This window comes from Pipra filicauda, unplaced genomic scaffold, assembly GCF_003945595.2.
Source record: "Pipra filicauda isolate LSUMZ 115617 unplaced genomic scaffold, ASM394559v2 scaffold12_size5214236_pilon, whole genome shotgun sequence".
NCBI lineage: Eukaryota > Metazoa > Chordata > Aves > Passeriformes > Pipridae > Pipra > Pipra filicauda.
The window spans coordinates 2,729,250-2,752,068 of NW_024103763.1; the positions used below are offsets into that span (position 1 = coordinate 2,729,250).

The window sequence follows — 22,819 nt, forward strand, 5'->3', positions numbered from 1 at the left end:
TCAATTTTAGCCTGTTAAGTTTTAGTCATACTGAAAGATATCATAGAGTTGTTAAAGCAGATACTTTTCCATAAGTTTTTAAATGATTAATCTTTCAAGAGAATGAGAAAAAATATTATTCAGTTCCTGAACAGCATAAGCATTGGTTTCAGAGAATTTTTTTAAATAATAAGGTATTTTTAATCTATTAATAGAACCAGGGAAATGTTGAGGGAATTGTAAAATATAAATGTGTGTGTGTGTAAAATAAAAAATATATATAAGGGGGTGTGTGTATACCCAGTTAATATAAATATGCATGAATAAAATTAACTCTGAGACATTGATTTGGACTTTCTGTAGTCTATATGTATATATGTATATATATATATATAAATTAAAAAAATGTTGAACAATTAACTTCACTTTTCCTTATTGTAATGACAAGAAAGGCTAAGAGCACTGTTCCTAGAGGTTACCTGACAATACCTATCAGAAGGAATTGTCAGTGTTTTATGGTTTTTGTAAAATTTAAGCTAAGCATATATTTTGAGGAAATGTCAACTAAAACAATATGGACACCTGTGAAAAGAATCATAGGAAAATACAGTTTTTCTTGCTTTAAATAAACAAACTGCTGACCATTTCTTGACAAAGCCTGAGTCTTGAGACCAGTGACTTGATGTTTTTTAGTACCATGGGCTTGGTCAGCAAGATTCCTTTTGGTAGTTCGGTGAAAATCTGCTGCTGTTTAGTACTTCATCTCCCCCGAGGTTCTGTCTATCTGGGGCATGAACCAGCCTGAGCTGTAGGTTACTTCTCTTCCAGGTATGCCCAGTCTAGGCTATCTCTTCTGTCCTCTTGATTATCCCTTTCTTGCTGGTTCCTGAGAAAGTGTCATGATGAGTAGATTGGAAAGGACTTGGATTAAAAAAGCGGAAGAGATGAGAGGGAAACTGAAACCTGGAGAATTTGGGAGTGGTTGGCCCAGGGAATTTGGAAGGTGTTGAATGCAATTTTTTTCCCAGACATCATATGTGCCTTCTGAGAACATAGTTTTTTTAGGGTTAAGACCATTTCTGTAATGGAGAGCTCTGGATTTTGGTCACGGTTTGACTGTGGCAAATTTCTTTTAGAAGTTTGGAAAAAAGCAGCATGTTCCCCAGGAGGTCAGACCTTTAAACAGTCAGTAGGTACTTTGCAGCAACATGGTACTTTGTAGGTACTTTGCTTTTCAGCAAAGCCAAAACTCATTAATCAGTGGTTTCCCTAAATCAAGGAACAAGAATTGTATGTATGTTCATGATGACGGAATGGTTTGCTTCTCTGTCCAGAATCAGTCCCCAATTTCACTTACTTACTCAGAAGGTACAATCTCTGGGTGCTTTATTTTTGGTTTTTATGAACTCCAGCATGCTTTTTTTCACCTACTCTATGTGACATGGCTAGCAGTTGTGAATAATTAATGAGTGGTCACTTGTCTTCCACTGTGTCTGAGGTAACTCTTTTTCTGTTGACAAGTCTGGCTCTTCACCCATTCAATCCAGGCTCACCTGCAGCACTGACCACCCTCCCCCCCATACTGCCCTGTCCTGGGTGGGGAGGAATAGTGGATTTTCATAAGGCAAAAAAGAAGACAACATCAACTATATTTCTAACAAGAATAAGCTAGAAGGTGTTCTGCTAAGCAAGCTGAGTTTGAAGAAGGATTTTAGGAGGATTCTGTATTCAAGGGGAAGAAATACAACTGTTGGGAAAGGATCTGGGTGTTGGAAAGACTCTGGCTTTCACCCAAGGGCTTGAGGATGTAGTGGGGCCAAAAGGGACCAAAGGTCACAGTTGCAGTTAAAGAGCCTGAGGGCAGGAGCTGAGGGAAAAAGGCTCAGAGGAGGGAATTGAGATGGCTGGGCAAGAGCCTAGGAATGATGGGGAGATATTGCGATAGAATTAGAAGGGTGAAAATGTTCTGTAGAAGGAAACAGGAACTGAAGGAGCAGTGTGAGGCTGAATACATGAGCATGATGAAAGACTAGCTCTTGTATAAACAGCATTAATTCTGACTTTCCCTAACTTTCAAGTTCTTAGCCTGGCAACTTTGAGAATATTCCTTCTTTGATATCGGCTGTGTGTGTGTTGGTATGTGACATTACAGGCTTGTGTGTATGTAGGCATGCTTACTGAACTCCTCTTTCCTGCCTTCTTATGGAATACACTTGCATGAGAAAAGTGAATTTTTCCTCATGATTTGCCACATCAACTTCTGCTACTTGTTCTCCTCCATAAACCTGAAGCAACAGTCCTGTATGTAATGTTGCAGTCTGAATTTCTGTATCAAGGTGATCTTGCAAGAAGGTTATTCCTCCAGTTGGAATAAACAACTGGGCAAATCCTCGATAACAGAAGTAATTTTTTTTCATGTGAAAGGCAGAAGTGGGTAAAGATGAAGTACCAAATTATGAGCTGAATGGTGTATTTTCAAAACTTCATAGAAAACTTAGCATATGTTGTTTTCATGTATTTATTTGGAAGGCAGCTCCGTAACAAGAAGCAGTTTTAAAGAAATTCCAAGGGCTTTTGCTTCAATGTACGTAACCAATTCACTTCAAAGCTTACTGGGAACATTTGTTATGTCTGAAAAAATAATTTGGCTTTAAGCTACAGAGAGATTTGAAGCATAAACAAAAAAGTGTTTTTAAACTGTTCTGCACACTGTTTTTACATAGGTAAGGGGCACAAACTGTCACCTTGTGTACAAGGGCTTCCTTACTTGTTTATTGAGCAAATAACTTAGCTTTACTAGTTGTTTCAGCACTTCTGTTCACTATGTTTTTAATCTTAGTGTACTGAGACCCTGTGTACTTTTACACTGTTTGTTCTTTTACACTATTGTGTCATGCTATCAAATAATTTTAAAACAGAAGAAGATTTTTTAAAGTGAAATGCACCTTTTTCTCTGCATAAGCTGCCAGGGAACAGCAGATACTGGAGAAAGAGAGAAGAGCAAAACTTCAGTATGAAAAGCAAATGGAGGAGAGGTGGAGAAGACTGGAGGAACAGAGGCAGAGGGAGGAGCAGAAGAGAGCAGCTGTTGAAGAAAAACGGAGACAAAAGCTTAAAGAGGAGGAGGTGAGGTCCACTGGGAGATGTGCAGCAGAGCAGTTCTGTGGTAGCATTAACCATAGCTGAATATTGACATTCATTAAACGCTTTGGGGGGGCAGGACTGGAGACATGTGGGTATTACTTCGGGAACTGCAAACCACATCACCACAGCTATCAGGAGTCTACTACTGCTTGTACATCAGAAAGACTTTCCAAAGCGTTTTTTTAACTTGATTTCTGTCTGATCTCACAGAGTAGTTATCTACTATTGCTAACATATCTGGGACTCTGATTGTCAAATGATAAAGCATCAGCTTTCCAGAAGGTAGTTTTTAAAGATGAGTGTTTCCAAAAAGGGAAAGATTTTTTTTTTACTGTTCTGTTTATTGTCATGAAACAGAAATAATGTTTTCATTTTTCCTTGGTGACAGAAACTCAGAAATTCTTACTTAAAGCAGTAAAGAATCTAGGCTGGTTTAAAATTCTAGCACAGAACAGAATTAATCACATATATTTTAAGCATCTTCCTACCCTTCCTCTCTTCTACACTCCCTGCTGAGATTGTTTAAGGTTCTTTTTTTGCTCTAGTGAGTCCAATTTCTGGTACAGATCTCTGAATGCAGTGTGTGTGTATATTTCTGCATGACTTTATAATGAAAACACTAGCACTGCTACTGCAACTGATAAAGAATTAATGATTTTTGGAAAAGGGGGCAGTGGTTTGAAAAAAAAAAAAAAGGCCAGTAGAAGATATTTCCCTAGTTCCTAGATAAAAAAAGCTCTAGAAATCTGCAGTTCCTCCTTTTTTCTGCCCCTACCATCTTTTGATCACAATAACTTTGCAAAACACTTAAAACACTTCTGCATGGAATCAGAATAATATACTGCTGTTCATTGAATTTTTTTGTTAGATTTTTCACATTAACTTGAAGAGAAGATTATATCCTGTCATTTCTCTTTCAGCTTTAACATACTGATTGTGGCTTCTGTGTAATGGCTGAGAATTAATTTTAAAATATTTTGTCATGTGGTTTGTTTCAAATTCTTTTAAGAAAAATGGCAAAAATCAGAAACAAAGGGGGGTAGGAGGTCTCTCTTCTGTGGTAACATCGTTGACCTGATGTGCTCCTTCCCCAGCATTTCTTGCTGTAGTAACCTTTTGCAGCTAAGCAAAATTGATTCCCTCTGAGGGTTGTGAGGGAAAGGGGCAAGTGCAATAACTTCCAAACCCCTGTCCTCAAAATTTGCAGCAGAGGAAGGTGGGGAGATGAGCAACTGCCCGCTTTCCCTGCCTGCACGGTTTGCCTTTGCTGGAGAAATGAGAGCAGGGCTGTTGGACATAGGAGAGGCTGTGGCAGGTCAGAGCCAAGGGGTCTGCTCAGTGGGGACTCCATCTCCTGCAGTGGCCTCCTGCACTTCCCTAGTGATGGACATAAGAGGCTGAGCATGGAGTGATGTTTGTCCCAAGCATCAGCAAGCCTGTTACAGCTCCCTAGGACACTACGTGTGATGGGAGACTTCTCTAATGGTGAGAGGAAGGCTTCCAAGTGTTTGGTCATAATACAAGTACCACTTCTCTCACTGGGATGGTCTTTTTTGCTTAGACTGTCCAAAGCCTTTCTTTGGGAGTTAAGACAGGCCCAGATCTGGCTTCTTTACCTTTTCTTTCCTCCCTCCCTCTTCCCCCAGGCTGAGGAAGATGAGAGGGGCAGTAGGACAGGAGAGGATGCTTGCTTGTTTGGGGATGGATTAAACCTGGTGGGAGGAAAAATCCAGGAGCCTCTGAAGGAGGAGAGAGTACACAGGGGAATAATCTGTAGAACAGGGAAGAGTGAGAGAAGAAGGAAACTGGGAATATGAGACATCACCTTCTGGCTTCCCTTCGTGGTTTCTTGTCCCTCATTTCTCAAATTCCACTCGAATTCTACTAAAGGATCTGCCAAATTCCCCCTCTACTTCTGATGAATCCTTCAAACCCCATGTGCATAGTAACAGTGAGGGTCTGAGTAAGGATGATGATGAACTTGCAGCTCCCTGGGCGTTGCAAGTTGCTCGGCTTGTGAGTCATTGTGGCCATTTAAAGATCATCTTTACTGGAAGAGCTTTGAAGCTGTATTTCCCACACCTTGGGGTGGGGGGCACCCTGGCCAGTGAGCCAATATAATGCAACATGTCCTCAGTGTTCTTCATTTTAACTCTAGTTTACACTGGCTGGGGACTGGAGCACCCATTTTACCTGCTCATCAGGTGTCTGAAATGACAAGCAGAGAGATTTTCTTCCTTGCTCTCTGCCTTATTTGTTGTCCTTTATATTTTCCCAAAGTTATTTTTCCTTACTTTTTAACGCAGCAGAAGGTAGTGCATATTTGTGATAGGAACAGGTTATATAAATATCTCTCTACAAAATATTGTTGTTGCATCTGGAAGACTTTGAGAGTGAGAAAACTGGTGGGGACTTGTTGACTCCTATGTCAGAGCATCCTCTGCTTGGCTCTTTTGCATGCTAAGGACTTCTTAAAGAGGAGGTGGCTAAAATTCCATTTATTTTGCTTACTTTTTCCTCTCTGCAATGCCAGATAAGATATGGTGGTTTTATGTCTGTATTGGTAGGAATGGAGGTGTTCTCTTAGAGTTCACCTGTGGGGCAGCTGGAGCTTCTTGCAGAGCACAGTGAAAGTGTCTCCGATTCTTCAGACAGGACCTGAATAAATATATATGAAAATATGTGCTTGCCCTGTTGACACTGACTGCACCTTTCTTATCTGCAGAGGTCTTCAGTAGCACTGTCCTTCTCTGTGTATTACTCTTAAAGTTGCCCTCCTCCTTTAGTAGTAAAAGCAGTCCCTGAGCCTTGAGGAAAGAAACATGTTGTTCAACAGAAGTGATTAAAGAGTTGCTTTTAACTGGGACTGGATAAAAGTAAAGCTAGTCCTTTTTCAGTTAAAATAATTTTTTCCTTTTCTCTGTCTTGAACTTCCATGTGACTTGGAAAATGCCTTGCAAATAGGTCTCTAGCTGTACATGGGTTCTTGGAAGTCTTCATAGGATCTGTGTTCTTCTGCTGATCTTGGATTCCATAAGACAATATGAACATCACTTGTACAGGCCATGTCAAGGATGCTTGTGTGAATAAGGGCAATAACATCCATCTAGTCAAAGATTTATTTTTAATAAAACCATCAGATTTTATTAAAAAGGAAACTGATAAAATTAGCACTGAGCCTACCAGTAAACTAATGTTTAGATGACCCTGTAGACAGCATCAAATCTAAGCCAGCACTTGACTGGAAAGATTGATGTAACAACTGCTAAATGGAAAAGAATATCCTGCATCATTGGAGAGACTGTTTTAGTGCACATGCAGTATTTGTTGCCTTTGTAAAAAGTATGCACTTAGACACAAGAGAGTGGCAACTCTCAAGATATTATAGCTTTAATTACTTACTGTATTATATACAATTCAAATTTAATTACTTTTAAAATTATAATATATGAAATAATAATTGCTTTCCAAACAGATTTTGGCAATTCATATCCTGAGTGGGATTCTGTTGCATGAGAAATATAAAAATTCTGCTGTAAACTGTTTGAGATTGCAAGCAGTCTTTCACTCTGCTCTGTGGTGGACATGAGGAGAAATATTTAGTCCTCATTACTGACCATCCTCTGCCCTCCCCCTGCCATTCCCTGCTGTGGCAGCTCCCTTTGTACCTTAACGCAGAGCCTTCCTCTGTCCTATTTGTTTGATGCACACACCCTGACACACACCCGTAACTGTAATTGGTTGAGAGTAGAAGTTAATTTTATTCAGAATGGTAGTAAAATTTAAGAATACTGTATTGCTTTTAATGCACTATTTAAATAGAAAATAACACAGCTCTTTTGTTGCTATATGGAAGAGCCACTCAAAAGATGAAGCCAGCTGATAATATCAGGAAACAGTGAGCTACTTACATACTGTGCTGTATGTAAAGAGAAGAGGAAAGAGGTGCTTTTGGGCTCTTTGAGATATTTATATTGTAGGTGTAAGAAGATCGGTTTAGAATTGTTTGCACAAATTATTTTAAGTCATAATACTTTTAAAATTAATTTTTTCCTTGTTGTCACATCTGTGTTATATTTTGCACAGAGAAGAGGAAACTACTTAGTCAAATTACTTGTTTTCTCACAACTGGGTTTTGTTTGTGGGTTTTTTGTTTGTTTGTTTTTAATTCAGACAGTACAAATGTTTATTCTGTTGCTCAGGCTGAGGAAAACCTGGATGAATAACTGAATTTTGGAAAGTAACATGTATTTTTAGATACTAGCAGTAGATGGCTCTCTTTTATGGTTTTATTAATTCTTAATTTAACCTACATGCAATTCTTGTGCATTATAGTTTTTTGTGGGAACTCACTAAATCTTCACTGCAGGCATTGTTTCCTCTATCTGTAGCTGTTAGAGTTCCCAAATGAGGATCACATGGGTAGTTTAATATCTTTTTAAGAAGGTATTTCATCTATAACATAGACTGGAAGGGTTTTCCGCGTTTGCTGGTGAAGGAATGCTTTGTCTTGTGGTTTAATTTTCGTCACAGAACAAATTATTAATGTATGAGGTGTTTGTGCTATGCTTCCTTGTGTCTTATTGTTTTCTTTGGCTTTTTAGTTTTGTGCCAACTTAAAGTGTTTTTTTAATAACCATCCTTTCTTTGTGAAAAATGGCCTTCATATTGTTCTTTATCTAAGCTATATCTGCATGAGGTTTAATAATTATGTTCTATAGTGCTTTAATGAAAGGCACTTTGCAAATGAAATTCAGTGATCCTTTCCACATCGCGTAGTTGAAGATTTCAACCTCAGATTGTAGGTAGCATGGACTTTCAATTAGGTATGAGGAATCATTTAATTTCTTTAATCTATTTCACCATGCATTTTATTCTTAAAACACTTGCATAGTAGGTGGTATAAGTGTATTAGGTGGTTTGCCAACTATAGAATATTGCTGGTTCTTGCTCCAAACGTCATTAAAAAACCCTAAACAAAACAGCAAACAAACATAAATCAGCCAGATAATTGAAACTTGACTCCTTTCATCTTATCTTTTTTGATTAATGTCTAACAATATTAATTAGAAACGGGAAGAAATAAAGGTTCTGTATAAGAATATGTTTTAGTGAGAAATAAACGGTAGGGCAATTTTCCCTGGTGTAAAGAGTGTGGGTAGAAGGGTAGGTTGGAGCAAGATGCATAGTAGAAGAAAGTAGTGAAAAGAAGCAGACTGCAGAGAAGAACTGCTGATGAAATAAGTGAGGTTTGGAAAGAGTAAGGACAGAAAAAGGACTCAAACAGAATTAAATTAGAGAGGTGGGAAATTAAAAGTAAAAAGCATTAACTTGAAATGCGAAGGCAGCACACACAGGTTTTAAATGTGCAAACTGCATCATCAAGTAGTAGGAGAAGAAAGAAAGACTGTAGCGAACTAAATCAGAGGGGAGTGGCTTCGGATTCCAGAGACTGAAAGATTTTTTTCCTTTTTACACCCCGAGTAGGGACAAGAAGTGAATAGGGTACTCAGAACTGTGGGATTTTCTGTGCTGTTGCAGAAGAGGCTGCACTTGAGCTTTGTGCTGCCTCCTGATGCTTCGTGCATTTGCTCTACAGGGAGAAGAAGGGGAAGGAAGGAGGCAGAGCTTGCATTTTCATGCCTGCCTGGACACTGATGGCACTGAGGAGACAGAAGGGGGGAGGGAGGGCGGGGAAGCAGCTGCCTGCTTTCAGTGGTCTTTGAATGATGTTACCTGATAGACTGTGAGCTCAAAACACATGACTGAAAAATCGTCTTCCGGAGACAGCAGAAGAAATTGTAACAGCAGGGTGGGGCACCTGGCCAAAAGGTAACAGGGACAAGAGAGCTGAGAATGATGGAAAGAGTATGCAAAAATTTTTTTTCTCACTCTTTGTATGGAGGGTAATATATTGGAATTCTTTATAGCACAAGTGATTTTTAATGAGATTGAGGGAAGAGAGCTTAAAGATTAAAGGTAGTGGCTTGCTGTTGATATTGATGGATAACTGTTAGTAGGGGTGGATGAGGTGGAAAAATGAGGTCAGAAATAAGTTACTGCAAGTTGTAGTAGAAGAGATTCTTCAAGGATGTGGAAGAGACAAAAGTATATTGCAGATAACCAGAAGATGATGGGAAGACATCTGGCATTGTAGAAGGCTGTAGACAGAACCCCAGGAAGGTAACACAAAGGTTACAGGTACATGTATAAAAGTTCTGGCATGGAGGTTTCTGGAGGTGCCTGATGTTAGGGTCTGATGTGCTGAAGGTGTTTCATCAGAGACTACAGGCTCAACATCAGTGCAGAGACTGAAGGAGACATGTTTGAACAAAGACTGAAATTTTGTGGTAAAATACCTCAGAGCAGGGCAATAGGAAAGCCAGTCCAAAGGCATGAATCAGTTAGAGAAAGCAATCTGTCCAAGAGATGTATGAGGGGTTTTCCATGCAGTTGATCTCAGCTGCCAAAAGATACTGGAGACAGAGCAGGGGGTTGATAAAAATCGGAAGGGGTATGATGTAATCACAGAAGCCTGCAGGATCCAGTTTGAAGTGGATGAGAGTAGGAATTTTACACTAGAGCAGAAGGACATAGCAAAGCTAATAAGTAATAGCACCAAAAATACTAATAGAATCAAAGGTCTAAAATCCATTGGGGCAAAAGTTGGAGGCAGCAAGAGTAGACTTATCTTTCACGGTAGGGGTTGGGCTGTGAGGGTGAGGAGGTTGCCAGATGCGAATGAGGTACTGGGAGGAGGAAGAAAAGAGGCTGTTAGATGATGGAACGGTGGGTGGGGAAGAACCACATTATATCTGCTTGAAAGGAGGAAAAGAAAAGGTGCAGAGATCATTGCCACAACAATAAATCACTGAGAAACTGGCAGAGGGAGGAGGTGGGAATGAAACTCAGTGGAGGTCTTTCAGTAAGTCAGGTGGTGATGGAGAGGGCATAAGGTGACCAGACTTTGCTGTAAGTTAAAGGTGGAACAGGATTTGGGGAGGGAAAAAAATATATTTATTCTCTCATGTCTGAAAATCCTACCTCAGCAAGCCATGGAGAAGAACATAGGGATAGAGTGAGGGGAAAAAAAGTGAATCTTGGAACAGCATGATCTAGGCATGCACTAAAAAAATACACAGAGGGAAAAAATCAGAAGCGTTTAACTGCATAGACTGTAAGGAACATAGCGGAAGCAAGGAGGGAGTTTTTGTAAAAATAAATATATAAATAGGGCATCCTGCAAAGTAACCTACTTTGGGTTTGAAGTGATCATTTATCTGAGTGACTAGGTGGAGCCACTGGCATTGCAGCAATTTTAATGTGCTCAGAAAGAGATGGGAAAAAATCCTGATGTCTGCATAGACAAGAAGGAGTTAATGCTTGTCGAGCATTATTCTTATACAAATTAAGTCCAGAGCACAGCAGCAGCCTCACCAGCAGGAGCAGATGCTAGGCAGTGATGCAACCTGTGTTATTTACTTAGGCCTCTGTAGTGACCTCAGTGGCTTGCAGACAAAGGACACACATATCTGGAGGTAGGTAGAATGCTGATACCTTCTTTTTTCACTTCTTTTTCTTTTATTGAGAACGAGTGCCTGTAATCATCTTGTGTGGAGCAACAGGGGGACTGTGTATTTTTAGCATGGTTTCAGAAGGCGAGGGGGAAAAAAGCCCCCAAAGAACTGACTGAGATTTGGTTTCTGGTTTTGTACCAATACAACCAGGAACGTTTAGAAGCCATGATGCGTCGGTCCCTTGAACGCAGCCAGCAGCTGGAACAGAAGCAGAAGCGATGGTCGTGGGGAGGAGCACTGGCTGCAGGCTCAGGAGGGAGAGATGGTAAGTGAAACAGGCTGCCTGCATTGCAGATCTGGAAGTGCAAAATGCGTGAGATTGTGGAGATAGTAAGTATGATGGTTTTATAGTTAGGGTGGTACTGTAGGGGCTTCTGCCTTGGGGCGTGAATAACTACTTTGTAATTGCTTGCCAGGCTTCCTCTCTCTAATGCCTTCTGAGGGGAAAGGTTCCTCCTAACTTTAGGAATGCAGATCATTTTAATGGAGTAACCAGAATCTGTTTGGAGGATGCTAAATGCTAAAATTAAAATTGATGCACAGTCTCCCTTATTATCTTCCTCCACATTGTCTTCCCACACATACAGTTAGCAAATTCAATATTCACCAAAGGACTGAGTGCTGTCTAAGCCTTGCAAAATGATGATCTGTTTTTGTTTGGTACTTTTAAAAACCTGCTGGGAATTTCTAGATGACTATGCAGCATGTGCAGTTTAAAATAGTTTGTTTTTTCCCCCCATATACATTCTGTTACTGCTGTTTTTGCTTTGGCTTCAGAGCAAGTTGTTTTTATTACATAATCAGTCATGTGCTGCTTTTATATTTCAAAAAGATGCATGTTTTCTCTTTTATCATACAATTTATTTAAATTTGTCAGATTTGAATAAAATGATGTTATAGGGGAAAATGTCCATGTTTGGGTGATGATGAAATATGACAGTTACTCTTTTAAACAGTGTGTAAATATACTTAACTTTAAAAAGGCAAACTCTGTTTCACATCATAGTTTTAATAGTATGCCATTAAAAACCCCAGAAATTAAATATATGTAATAATAAAAGAAGTCTTTTATATTTTGAGAAAGAAACCAGTTTTTCTTTGTGGTGCAGTTTATGCTTAATTCCAGCTCCCCAACTTATTCAGTAATTTCTTTCACCTCTTTTTGCTCTGATTTCTCTGCTGTGTAGGTGAATCAGAAAATACCCCACCCCCTGTTCTAGGTTTAGCTGCCAACACCCTTCCTCCAGACCCTGTGACCTCTACTGCTCCTGCTGATTCCTTCAATGGTATTTCAGAGAATCACAGTACCATCATGTCTTGTTTATAACTGTTCTAATCACTGTAATCCATCCACTGATCTTGTCCTTCCTAACCACTGTTTTCTTATAATTTCAGTCTGGTAGTCTACAGCATTACCCTTAGCGTTGTAGACGAATGTCTTTTTAATTTCTTTTTAATTTTGCCATGGTGGAGCAGTGCATGCCTCACATTCCAGCACAGTAGAGGCATTTCATGGTCTTCTCAGTAACTGTAGACTTCTACCACCCAGATTCTCATCTTTGTTAATTCTGTGGGTGCTCTGTGTGTGTGTGTGTATAATTAGGCATATATTTGACAGTTCTAATGGATGGGCACAGGTGCTGTTGAAAAAAATTTCAGTTGCCACAGTAAGACAAAATGTGTTATGAAGACTGTGTTTCATCAAAACAGTCCTCTTTTTCCATCTCAAGGGCCTTTTTCTGCAATATTTTAAGACCAAGTAAATTTGGAATAAATTTACGTGGCCATGCTGTGTTTTCAGCCTCCTAAAATGAATTTTGGCTTAACTGGTATTTGTAACAAAGTCAGGGAGTTGACTTTGTTTAAACAATTATGTTTTATACTGTTCAGTTATCTTTTTTTGCATTTTTTTTGTGGCTAGGATTTTTTAGTTACTGTTTCCATAAAAGGACTGTGAAGTACATGGTCCTCCAAAATTACGAATGTATTGCATATAGGATTTCTAATCTTGATTGTAAATGTACTTGGCATTTTGAAAACAAAACACAGCCTGTGCTTTTGAGAAGTAGGTTCCTTCTCTCCCCCCAAAGGAGGAGTTAGGCTTGGCTATTACTCCTGCAGAATGTACAATAAATGTTCTGCCCATGGTCTCACAGAATTCTTATTTCTGTGTAAGAGATTCAAATTTTTATACTAATTGTTGTTTATGTGCAAAGACATTTGGCTGTGCAACTGATGTTTTGCAGCATACCAGCATCATACATGCTTTTTTAAAAAAGCAAATTGTATTGTCTACTGTAGTAGATGGAAGCAAATCTTGCAAACCCCACTGAGGCAATGATTTGATGGATGTAATGGGGAATACAGTAACTTAGGAGCTGCAGAATTACACATGCATGTGCCTTGCAAAATGATATTTTTGGTTTTGAAAGAAATAAAAATCAAATTTTTGGTTTTGAAAGAAATAAAAATAAATTTAGAGGGCAAGGAACCTATGTTTTTGGCTTCTGAGTATCATACAGTGATCATCATGTACTAGTACATTGTAGTAATACTTAGGTAACATTTTTCCTTCATTCAGTTGAATAAATGCCAAGGTAGGAAATGGATATTGTGCTCAAACAGACTTTGTCAAACAGTATTTCAGAAGAAAAATGTACCAAGAATCTGCCTGCCTTTTTTTTTTTTCATCTTCTCAAGCACAAAAAGATAAAGCCAAAGAGTGAGGTCTCATCATGCAAGCACACAAATGTTGCTTAATTTTACTATTAGAATAATACCTGAGGTCTATCCCAGGTCTTCCAGACTGAAAGTAGAGGGGAGAGGGAATGAAGATGAGTTCAGAGTTGTCATGTGTGCAGTTTGTTTTCTTTGGGTAACTTTATGCTTGTGTTGGTATTGAGTATCTTGTATCAGAATGGCTTCACTCACTCAGACCTGATATATAATTAGGTGCCAGGGGCAGTACAAAAAATAGGCTGTTGTAAAACTGGAATGTTAAATTCACAGGCAGAAAAGTTGCATCCCAAAGCATGTGTCACAGGATGTGCTGCTCTTCCAGCAGTCAGAAAGAGCTTATCTCCTGCCTAATTCAGTGCTGTGAGTGGCAAGGGCCACGAGTACAAATGCAAGGTTAATTTTGGGAGTTTATCAACGCCATGACGTGAATACAAATATCTTCAATGCGTTTCTCTGCAGCATGTGACAAACTTTCAGCTTCTACAATGAATCTGCCAAAGCAAATGGACTCGCCAATCAGTAAGCGCCTCTCCTCCTCCACCGCGGCCATAACACATTCCCCCGACAGAGGCAAGTGAACATGCTGGTCTCCTGCCAGCCTAAACTCTCCTTCTGCTTAAAGCACTTCTTGTCCATATAGTTGTGTGATTTGCTTATGTATGTTATTCAAAAGAGCTCAAACATTTGAGGCATTTTTAAATTAATACAATGAAGTAGTTCTGTAGCCTGTCCCATGACTGTGCTGCCGTGCTGGAGATCATAGTCCAGCAACAAACGCTGTGGGTTTTCTACTGATTCTTTTTCAAGTTTTGATACTCCAGCAAACAAGATTGTAAGTACGTGCTGTGACTGCAGCAATTTCCCATAACTGTACTGCTCGTGACCTTCTGGCCAAATAAGGAAAAACAAGCAAACCAAATATGTGGCTTGATGGTAGATATGGGATGTACCGTGGGCAGGAGTACGTCCGATGAGCCACCTGGGACACTTCAATCTGGTGACCAGAGTTGTAGAGCCCTTTAATTTGTTAGAAAACTCTGATCCATGAGAGACTCAGCAAAAGATGATCATCTTGTAGGATTAGTGATTACTAAACACTAAAAAGAGGATCGAAGGGTTTATCTCACTGTGAACTCTTTGGCTTTTTTAGGTTTGTTATGTGTTTCTTTTTTTCCCTCTTTAAAGTCTAATGATAAAAAATGTATTTACTGAAATAAGTGACTACAAAGGCTTGTTTTTAGAATGAAAAGAGAAGGTACATTTATTTTAAGTTCTGAATTTCTTAATGAAATAACCTCATCAGTACCTTTGAGGTTATTTTGATGGATGACTGTATATACGTGTAATAGGAACATCTATAAATATGTCTTACATAGTTGATGCTTACATTTATGGAGTAGGAAGGAATGCAGGCATATTGTATAAATAAGACTTACATAATGCAGTGAGATGGCAAATTTTAAATGCAGTCCCAGTTCGGTTGGCACGTTGGGGAGCAGCTGCGCTGTTATACCAAATGTTTTACCTCTTCTACTGGGGAAGAAGACAAACCTTTTTCATGCTGAGTCATGAAAGCAACCATTTTACATAATGGAACATGCCTCTGAGTAAGAACAAAATGCAACACAGTCTTAACCTTACTATATTTATTGTACAGGTGGGAAAATGATTTAAAAGGATGGAGAAACTAGAAAACCTTTTTCAGAGGGAATGAAAATCATCTTCAAATATTTTAAATCTCAAGCACTTCCAGGGTTTTCGGCATTTCATTTAATCATTTCATCATTTTGTTTCAGTTATTTTTATGTAACATCGTTTTATTTATTTACATTTTGAATTTTATTTTATTTGCTCCCATCCTTCAGCTCACCGCATGCATCTTAGTCCAATGGAAAACTTTATTGTTTCTCGACTGCTGACTCCCACACAGTCATCTTTAGCCAGAAGCAGAAGTACATTAATGCTTTCTGAGCAGTACAATACTCCAGGTAAAATGTGACTTACTCACTTTGAAACCATTCAGGTATATTTGTGGCTGCATCTGTGTAGTTGCTGAAAGAAATGGAGTACCATGAACCAAATGACAATTTACATGGTGGTACAAAATCAACGATGAACTAAGTTGGTCCTGATTGCAGTGTATTTAAAATCTTGGAAAAGCACATTGTCTTGTCTGTCCTGTCCTGAATATCTATTTTAGAAAAAAAAAAAAACAAAACAAAATCATTAAAACTGAAGCCAATTAAAAAGCTGAATGTATTCATGTAAGAAACAGGTTTTTAGACGAGGGTGTGACACCTCTCAGAGGCTTTGATTGATTTATTAATGTCATCCCTGTCATACTCAAATAGTATGTAGAACAAAAATCCCAGTGCACCATTTGAGCTTTAATTATTTTTACGAGGGTTCCAGTTCTTAGCTGTTAAATACCTTTTTGCCTTTAACTGTGTGACAGTGTATTTATATATATATATTTAGGTATACATACATTAGGTATACATATAAAATGATACATACTTAGAGGAAAAAGCAGAGATACTGATAAGAAGGTGTCAGTTCCAAAAATTATTGATCTTTAAGGGATGATATTTACCATTCCTATCTGTAAATGGTAGTCTGGTAAACCCATTATTTTGCAAACATCTACAAAACTAATGTTTCCAGTCCTGCTAATACTTAAACAAGTGCCTGACTTCCAGAGTAGTTTCTACTTACAAAGCTATACCTAGTCACAGTGTTGGCTGAAACATGACAAAAGCTTCACTGCTGATATTACTTTTAATAAAACAAACAAACTAAAAAACACTAAAAAACACACCAAAGAACACACCCAAATGCCTGTCTGCAAAAGGAAACATTTTTTCAGGATTAAATTATTTAGATGATAAAGTCTGATCATCTTTGAATATTTTCACACACCATGATTAAAATAGGCTTAGGTCTTGCATCAGTGCTTTTAATACAAAGCTATTTTAAAAAAAATTGCAAAGTAAACCTACTTTCCCTTGTGCATTGCTTCTTTGTTCAGTGCATAAGGACATTGATATTGAATGGCTCTAAAATTGCTTCTCTTGTTTCTGCATTAAAAGCAGCCTCTACTGGAAGCGAAGATGTTGTCATACAGTACTTGGCCCATGAGAAAATTCCCAGTTTGCTTGGTGCTCATAGATCAGCTACTGCTAAGAGTGAGCAAAAACCAACTCAAAATTAGATCAGTATATTCTGCTTAAGCTTTTGAGGTGAATTGCTAGGGCCACCTACAGATGATGTTTTCCATGTTGTATTTGATATCAAAGAAATCAATAGGGATGACTTTTTTCCTTCCCTACTAGTTTTGTTTGTAAACTCCCAGCTTTATCTCACTCTCCATCACAGGACCTTTAAAGTAGCATGCTGGCATGTCTAATAAGGATACCATTTGGACTGCAAACTCCTTTCTCACTGAGCTGAAACAGAAGAGCTGATTTTGGGAACAGCTTTCTGAACCAGCATCCTCTTGTCATTTCCTCACAAGGCAATGGGACTGTAGCTGACAGTTTTGTCAGTAATTGCCAGGAAAACTGTTGAGCGAGATCTCCCATTTGTCATGTAATTCTCACCATAGAAGTAGGTTCCTGAACAGGGGAGAGGGTTCTTCCCTTCCAAGAGCTCATTATACTGGGGTCAAAATTGCTCTGCTCCTGCATTTCTGTATGCTTAGAAATGAGGAGCCTCAATTTAAGACTCCAGGGCAATAAATTATTAATGTCACTCTGAATTAAGATATTCAGGCAAACAGTTGTTACTGGACACATAATTAATTCTTTTAGCAGTTGAAGTGAAAATACTTATCTTAAGCAGGCTTCAAGTTTCTGAACACTTTTCTTAATATTCAGTGACCTTACGCCAGCTTGCTGGAAAGTGTGTCAAAGAATACAAAGGTCTAATTAAACTTGAAAGCATGCAAAAAGGCTTCATAAGAAGTTTTATAAGACTGCCTCCAATTAAAAAAAAAAGATTGGAAATGTGAGTTTCTTTACATTAGCACATAATTACTGTTTTTCCAAAGTCAGTATCCTTCTTGACTTTAGTTGACCATAATTGGAAACACACTGTCACTTGGTTGCAATTAATGTCTGTCTTATTAATAAAAGATATACTCCGTTGATTGTTCTATATGTATGTGAAGGCTTCATCTTAGAAGGCAATATGAACAAAACCAGGAGTAAAATATACTATTTTAAAAAAATCCTGTTCATATTGCAAATAAAAAAAGAGTTGCCCTGTAAGCTGGAATGTGTGTGTCACACTCAAACTGATGTCTCTCACAAATAACAATAACTGAAATACCTACAGCAGCATTTAGTTTAGGTTTGGGGATTTTTGGTTAATTTTTTAAAATTAAGTATTATTTTGAAAAGTAAGTAAGGTATTTAGGAGCCATTACCATGTTTAAGCTTTAAAAAAAAACCCCCAAGCACTCCCTATGCTCCTGTCACCTTTCCTGTTTTGCGGTATTTGTTCAGAAGTCTCCCAACTAGAATTATCTGATTACTCTTCTTATCATATGCAAAGGAAGCTGGACTTTTCAGAGGAAAAAATAATCACACAGTCAGGTGATTCGAAAAGTATGTGAGAGAGAATATTTTAGAGATAATTTCTAAAAAATCTTGTAAAATGTTACCTTCAGTTGAGATATTTTTAATAAACATGGGACCATGTTGAATGTGTTACATACTGTAATCTTTTGAAACACTTATTTAAAAAACCTTTAAAAGTACCTTTGAACATTATAACATAAAAGTATGCTGTCTTCTCCTCTCCTTTACTTCCTCTGTCTGTGCTCCCTTTTGCTCTTGCTATTGTACTATAACTCTTTAGTATTCCATATCTGTCCTCGTGTAGCACCAGCTAGTCCTCTTAAGTCTCCCTACAAGGCTTCTCCCACTCGGAGCACCGACAGGAAGAAGGCGACCTCACCCTCCACTTCCAGTGCCATGAAAGGGGCACCTGCAGCCGAAGTTACTCAGGTGGGTTTGCAATGGTTTTGATTTCACTGCTGGGTAAACTGGTGCTGCTTCTGCTTGTTATCTCTCCCTTTACATAAACACAAATAAAATGCTAGCCCTGCTGTAAGAAACAGCAATAAGAAAGTAAGCCTTGCAAAGGTCTGTTGCTTTCGTGCTCCACCGAAGCAGCATTTTGATATCTTCCTCCTCCTGAGAATCAGTGTTGAGTGCTGCTATTTGAAACAGCAACACACCTGTATTTTCAGGGAACTGAGGCATTGAAATGTATATTTTTGGACTTATTTGTAACTTCTGGGAATGGGGAAGACAAATAGGATCTCCCACTGAGTATGACTATCCAGTCTTGCTGGTTAATGAGCGAGCTTCACATATTTCAGAAACTCACCAAGTGTATTGACAGTGCCTCTGTTTTACACTACTTACTTAACTCTTTCTTCACTGAGTCTACACAGATTAAGGCATATGTGAGGACTGTAAAATTCACATAAAGTCTTGTGTCTTGTAATAGTTAATAATACAGGAATTCATGCCATCTAAATTAGCTGCAAGTGAGAGGACCAAAGCTGAGAGTAAAGATGTGTGTGGTGTCAGTCTTAGGTGTGATTCAGTGTTACCTGCAGCAACATTTCTGTGAGATGCCTGGTTGCAGTACTGATCATATCTAGGAGGTGTTGCAGGGGCATATATATGATTTTGAAGACTCCACCCAGCGCCACCATCCCTCCCAAGAACTCTTGCAGAGGGCTCTGATGTGGTATTACTGCAACTTGTATGCTATGTCCATGCAAGATGGGGTGGCTGTGTGTTATGTCTGTGTAGAACAAAAAACTCAGTTGTGAGCTGCTGTTTAAAAAACTTTCAAATGTTTCTTACAGAAATCACTTTATATTCCATCTTGTTAATAAAACAATCAAATAGATTTTTGATTTGTTGATACTGATTATGGAAACTAAAATGAACTCTGCTTCTAGACTGAGAAGATAAAGAAAGAGAAGCGACCCACAACACCTGGTTCATCATCTGGAATGGGATCTCCACTGAGAAGGTCTGATTCTCCTGCTGCCATGTCCAGAAGATCTGCATCACCTGCAACACCTAAGTATGCCTTTCTTATTAGTGGACTAATATGCTGCGAACTTCTCATTACCCATAAATAAGCCACAGATTCCTGAGGAACTTCCTTTGAAGTGTTGTATAGAATCTAATTAATTTTAGTTATACATTCACACATATACAAAAGAGAGATGGAGATGAATCTAATATATGTAAGATTGTGTTAGTGCTCACTAGAAACAATTCTCTACCTCTTCTCAGTCATTTGAGATTCTAGTGCATTTCATAATTCATGTGAAATTTTATTTAACATTTATTTTTAAATATGCTTCTGTTTTATCTGATTTTGAAGAAACTGCCTAATGTGAAGAAATGCACACAACATGAATACTAACTAGAAATTCCAGCATTTAATATATGCATTTCCTATTGTTGTCATGACCATCTGGTGCCATAAATATACTTAACTACGTGTCATCTAAACCATTGGTTTTAACCTTTGCTCATTTGCAGACCTCTGTGATTTTGTTGCTTTTTGTTCTTTTTTTTTTAATGTAGAGCTGTGGACTGGGCAATGCAGAGCAATGTCTGGGCTTACTGCATTGAGTTGCTTTTCTTGATTGTCTTTTGCTGAAAACTCTAGTCTGTGTACCACAGCTTGCAACTCAAGTCTAAGCAAATGGGTCTTCAGGTTTCTTAGAACAGAATATTAAGTCTGGCTCAAATGTAGAAGTGTGCTAAAGTAGTCATGGTCTACAGTAGTTGTCGGATTTTTTTGGCTGGTTGATTGGTTTGTTTTTTTCTTAGACCCTGTTCATGGCTCCCACTTCTGTCTTGAAAATTGTATCTTTTTGTCTTATTTTATTTATTTATCATTTTTTAATCTGCAGCTGGCCATATTTTGAACCAATATTGATTATCCCCTTTCTGACAAATTTCTTCTGCCTCAAACACTAGCTGGTGTTCCTTTTCTGTTTCAGCTCTGAGGGCATAGGAGAATGATTTTGTGTGTGAATGTGGGGCTAAACAACATACAGGAAACCATCTGACCCTGGACATTCTTTCTGGTTTAGACATCCCCTTGTATGTAACTGGGACACTGCAATTCTTGGTTCATGTTATAAGGCTACAAATCCTCAAACTTTCAATATCATATATAATATTGTCAGATTCTGAACTACATACATTTTGTGAAAAATGGAATGATATAAAATGTTAATGACATTCAAGAGTTTTTACAGTTTTGAGCAGATAATTGTCTAGTGGCACTCTGCAACGTACAGAAAAAAGTTTGAGCTATAAAAATGTGTATTATTCCACAAGTACTGATACTCCCTGTTCAGAAAGCATCTCTCAGTTCATTCAGCCAGTATGAGACATACCAAGAGACACATGTACTTAAGCAAAATGGATAGCTGAGAGTCAAGTGCTTCTTGATGGGCAGACATCCAAAAGGTCAGTGTAGACCATCATAGAGACGTGTAGGGGTAAAAAGAAAAAGCTTTTGTGAAACAGATGTTTAGGGCTACATGAAAAAAGTATGCCCAGTCTTAATTTGTAGCACTAATTTCCATAAAAGGTTTGGCAAAGATGGAGAACTTTTTTCCCAGAGGTGCAGATTATGGGAACCTTTTTATAGTAAAATGTTTTCATTCCTATAAGGAATATAGGAATTTAAGGAATACTATTTTTAGAGGAAGAAACAGATGCTTCATGGAGTAATTAAGAACCCTACTGGTGAGTTTCTATGTGATTGTGAGCCACAGTAGTGATCCTTTTCTCCCCCCTTCTCTTTTCTCAAGAGAATCTGATTCTGACCACAGCTAGAAATGTATTACTGAGCATTTAATCTTAACATGGCCCAATTAAAACACCCTCCTTGATCTTAGAGAGATACAATAGAGTTTAAATGCATGTGTATTACTGGTTCCAGAAAGACAGTTCTGCTTCAGCACTTTCAAAACTTCCCCTCATAATTTTAAAATAAAAAATTATGATCACTATATTGTATTGTTATATAAACAATAATAATAATAATATAATTATATGCATTTTTCATACAACTCAAGTTCCACAGTTAATTTTCAATTTATCTAAAGGAAGGTTCCAAAAGCCTTACTGCCTGTATTTAAATCCACTGACCAGCAAGATCATTATCTGCCATATAAGTATACTTTTAATCTGACTAAATATGTATACAAATACTCATTTTCCTTGCAAACCTAATGATCCTTTATAAGTTTAATCTTCCAGAACATCATATGGCCAAAAAAATTACTCTGGAAGACATAAGAGTACATATTGTACAGCATTAGTAGTTACTGATCCTGCACAGCACCTTATCTTTGAAAGCTGTTGGGGGGAGAATCAAATATGGCCAGTGATTTAGACGACAATTAGCTCTATGCATTTCTCTTCTTAAAAGTATATGACTTGACATTCAAGTTTTCTTGGTATTGTTCTAGTTTCTAGTTCATTGTAGTTGTCATCTTGGCTTCTCAGTGGCAATTGCTTGTCTTCTTTATATGTTATTTCATTATTTATTAATTAAAAAGCTCTTTTTATCATGGTAAAGTAGTTGAAACAGGATCAAACAAGACAATAAAACTTCAACCTGAAGAGACACAGTGATTGATGGCAGAACAGCGTTGCAGTAATAACATAAATAAAATACTAATGTTTGAATGTGCAGATTTTAGTGAGAAAGCAAAAAGGGACAGCCCAAAAACACAACGTCCAAGATGAAATGAGTGAACAGATATGGGTGTAAAAAGGAGAAAAGGGGAAAAAATAAAAATATGCTGAGCAACAATTAAAAACAGGGAAAGAATTCAAAACTTGAAGTTATGTGGAAAAGTTAATATATCATGAAATGTCACACAAGAAAGAAATCCAAAACTATTATTTTGAATCTAACACAGATCAGTTGACAAAGATGAAAGTTAAAGGATTAGAGTTTGAATAATTGAGACATTATCTCTAATTTTATCAATTGCTCTTGGATACTGATTGTGTAAGTGCTCCTTTTCTTTAGATCTTTCACAAGATCAATAATACCAGGGGTTTGGGTAATTTTTTTTTCAATGCTTCATCTTCAAAGATCTATACATTAATCGGTTTATTCTTGCGGTATCCCTCAGAGAATAGGTAAGTGTCTTCTCTTATAGATCGGGAAGGCAATAAAGCCTGTGTCCTTCACATGTCTTTGGGTAAATAGTCCCTTTGCAATCAATGGCACCTGACTGAATCAAGGAAGTATGATTTAGTTTTAAGTGTCTTCAGATAAACCGTAGTACAAGCCAGTGAACAGAAATGGAA

The 22,819-nt window shown here is 38.0% G+C and overlaps 1 protein-coding gene across 1 annotated transcript in view; it reads left to right on the top strand.

Annotated features, from left to right (window-relative positions):
• Nucleotides 1-22,819, top strand: part of MAP7D2 (MAP7 domain containing 2) — a 38,661-nt gene that overhangs the window by 1,964 nt on the left and 13,878 nt on the right. The window contains exons 3-9 of the mRNA XM_039378162.1: nt 2,942-3,105; nt 10,851-10,965; nt 11,888-11,986; nt 13,899-14,009; nt 15,305-15,427; nt 18,300-18,448; nt 19,420-19,547. Of these exons, the coding sequence (XP_039234096.1) occupies nt 2,942-3,105; nt 10,851-10,965; nt 11,888-11,986; nt 13,899-14,009; nt 15,305-15,427; nt 18,300-18,448; nt 19,420-19,547 (889 nt within the window). The remainder of the gene's footprint in view (nt 1-2,941; nt 3,106-10,850; nt 10,966-11,887; nt 11,987-13,898; nt 14,010-15,304; nt 15,428-18,299; nt 18,449-19,419; nt 19,548-22,819) is intronic.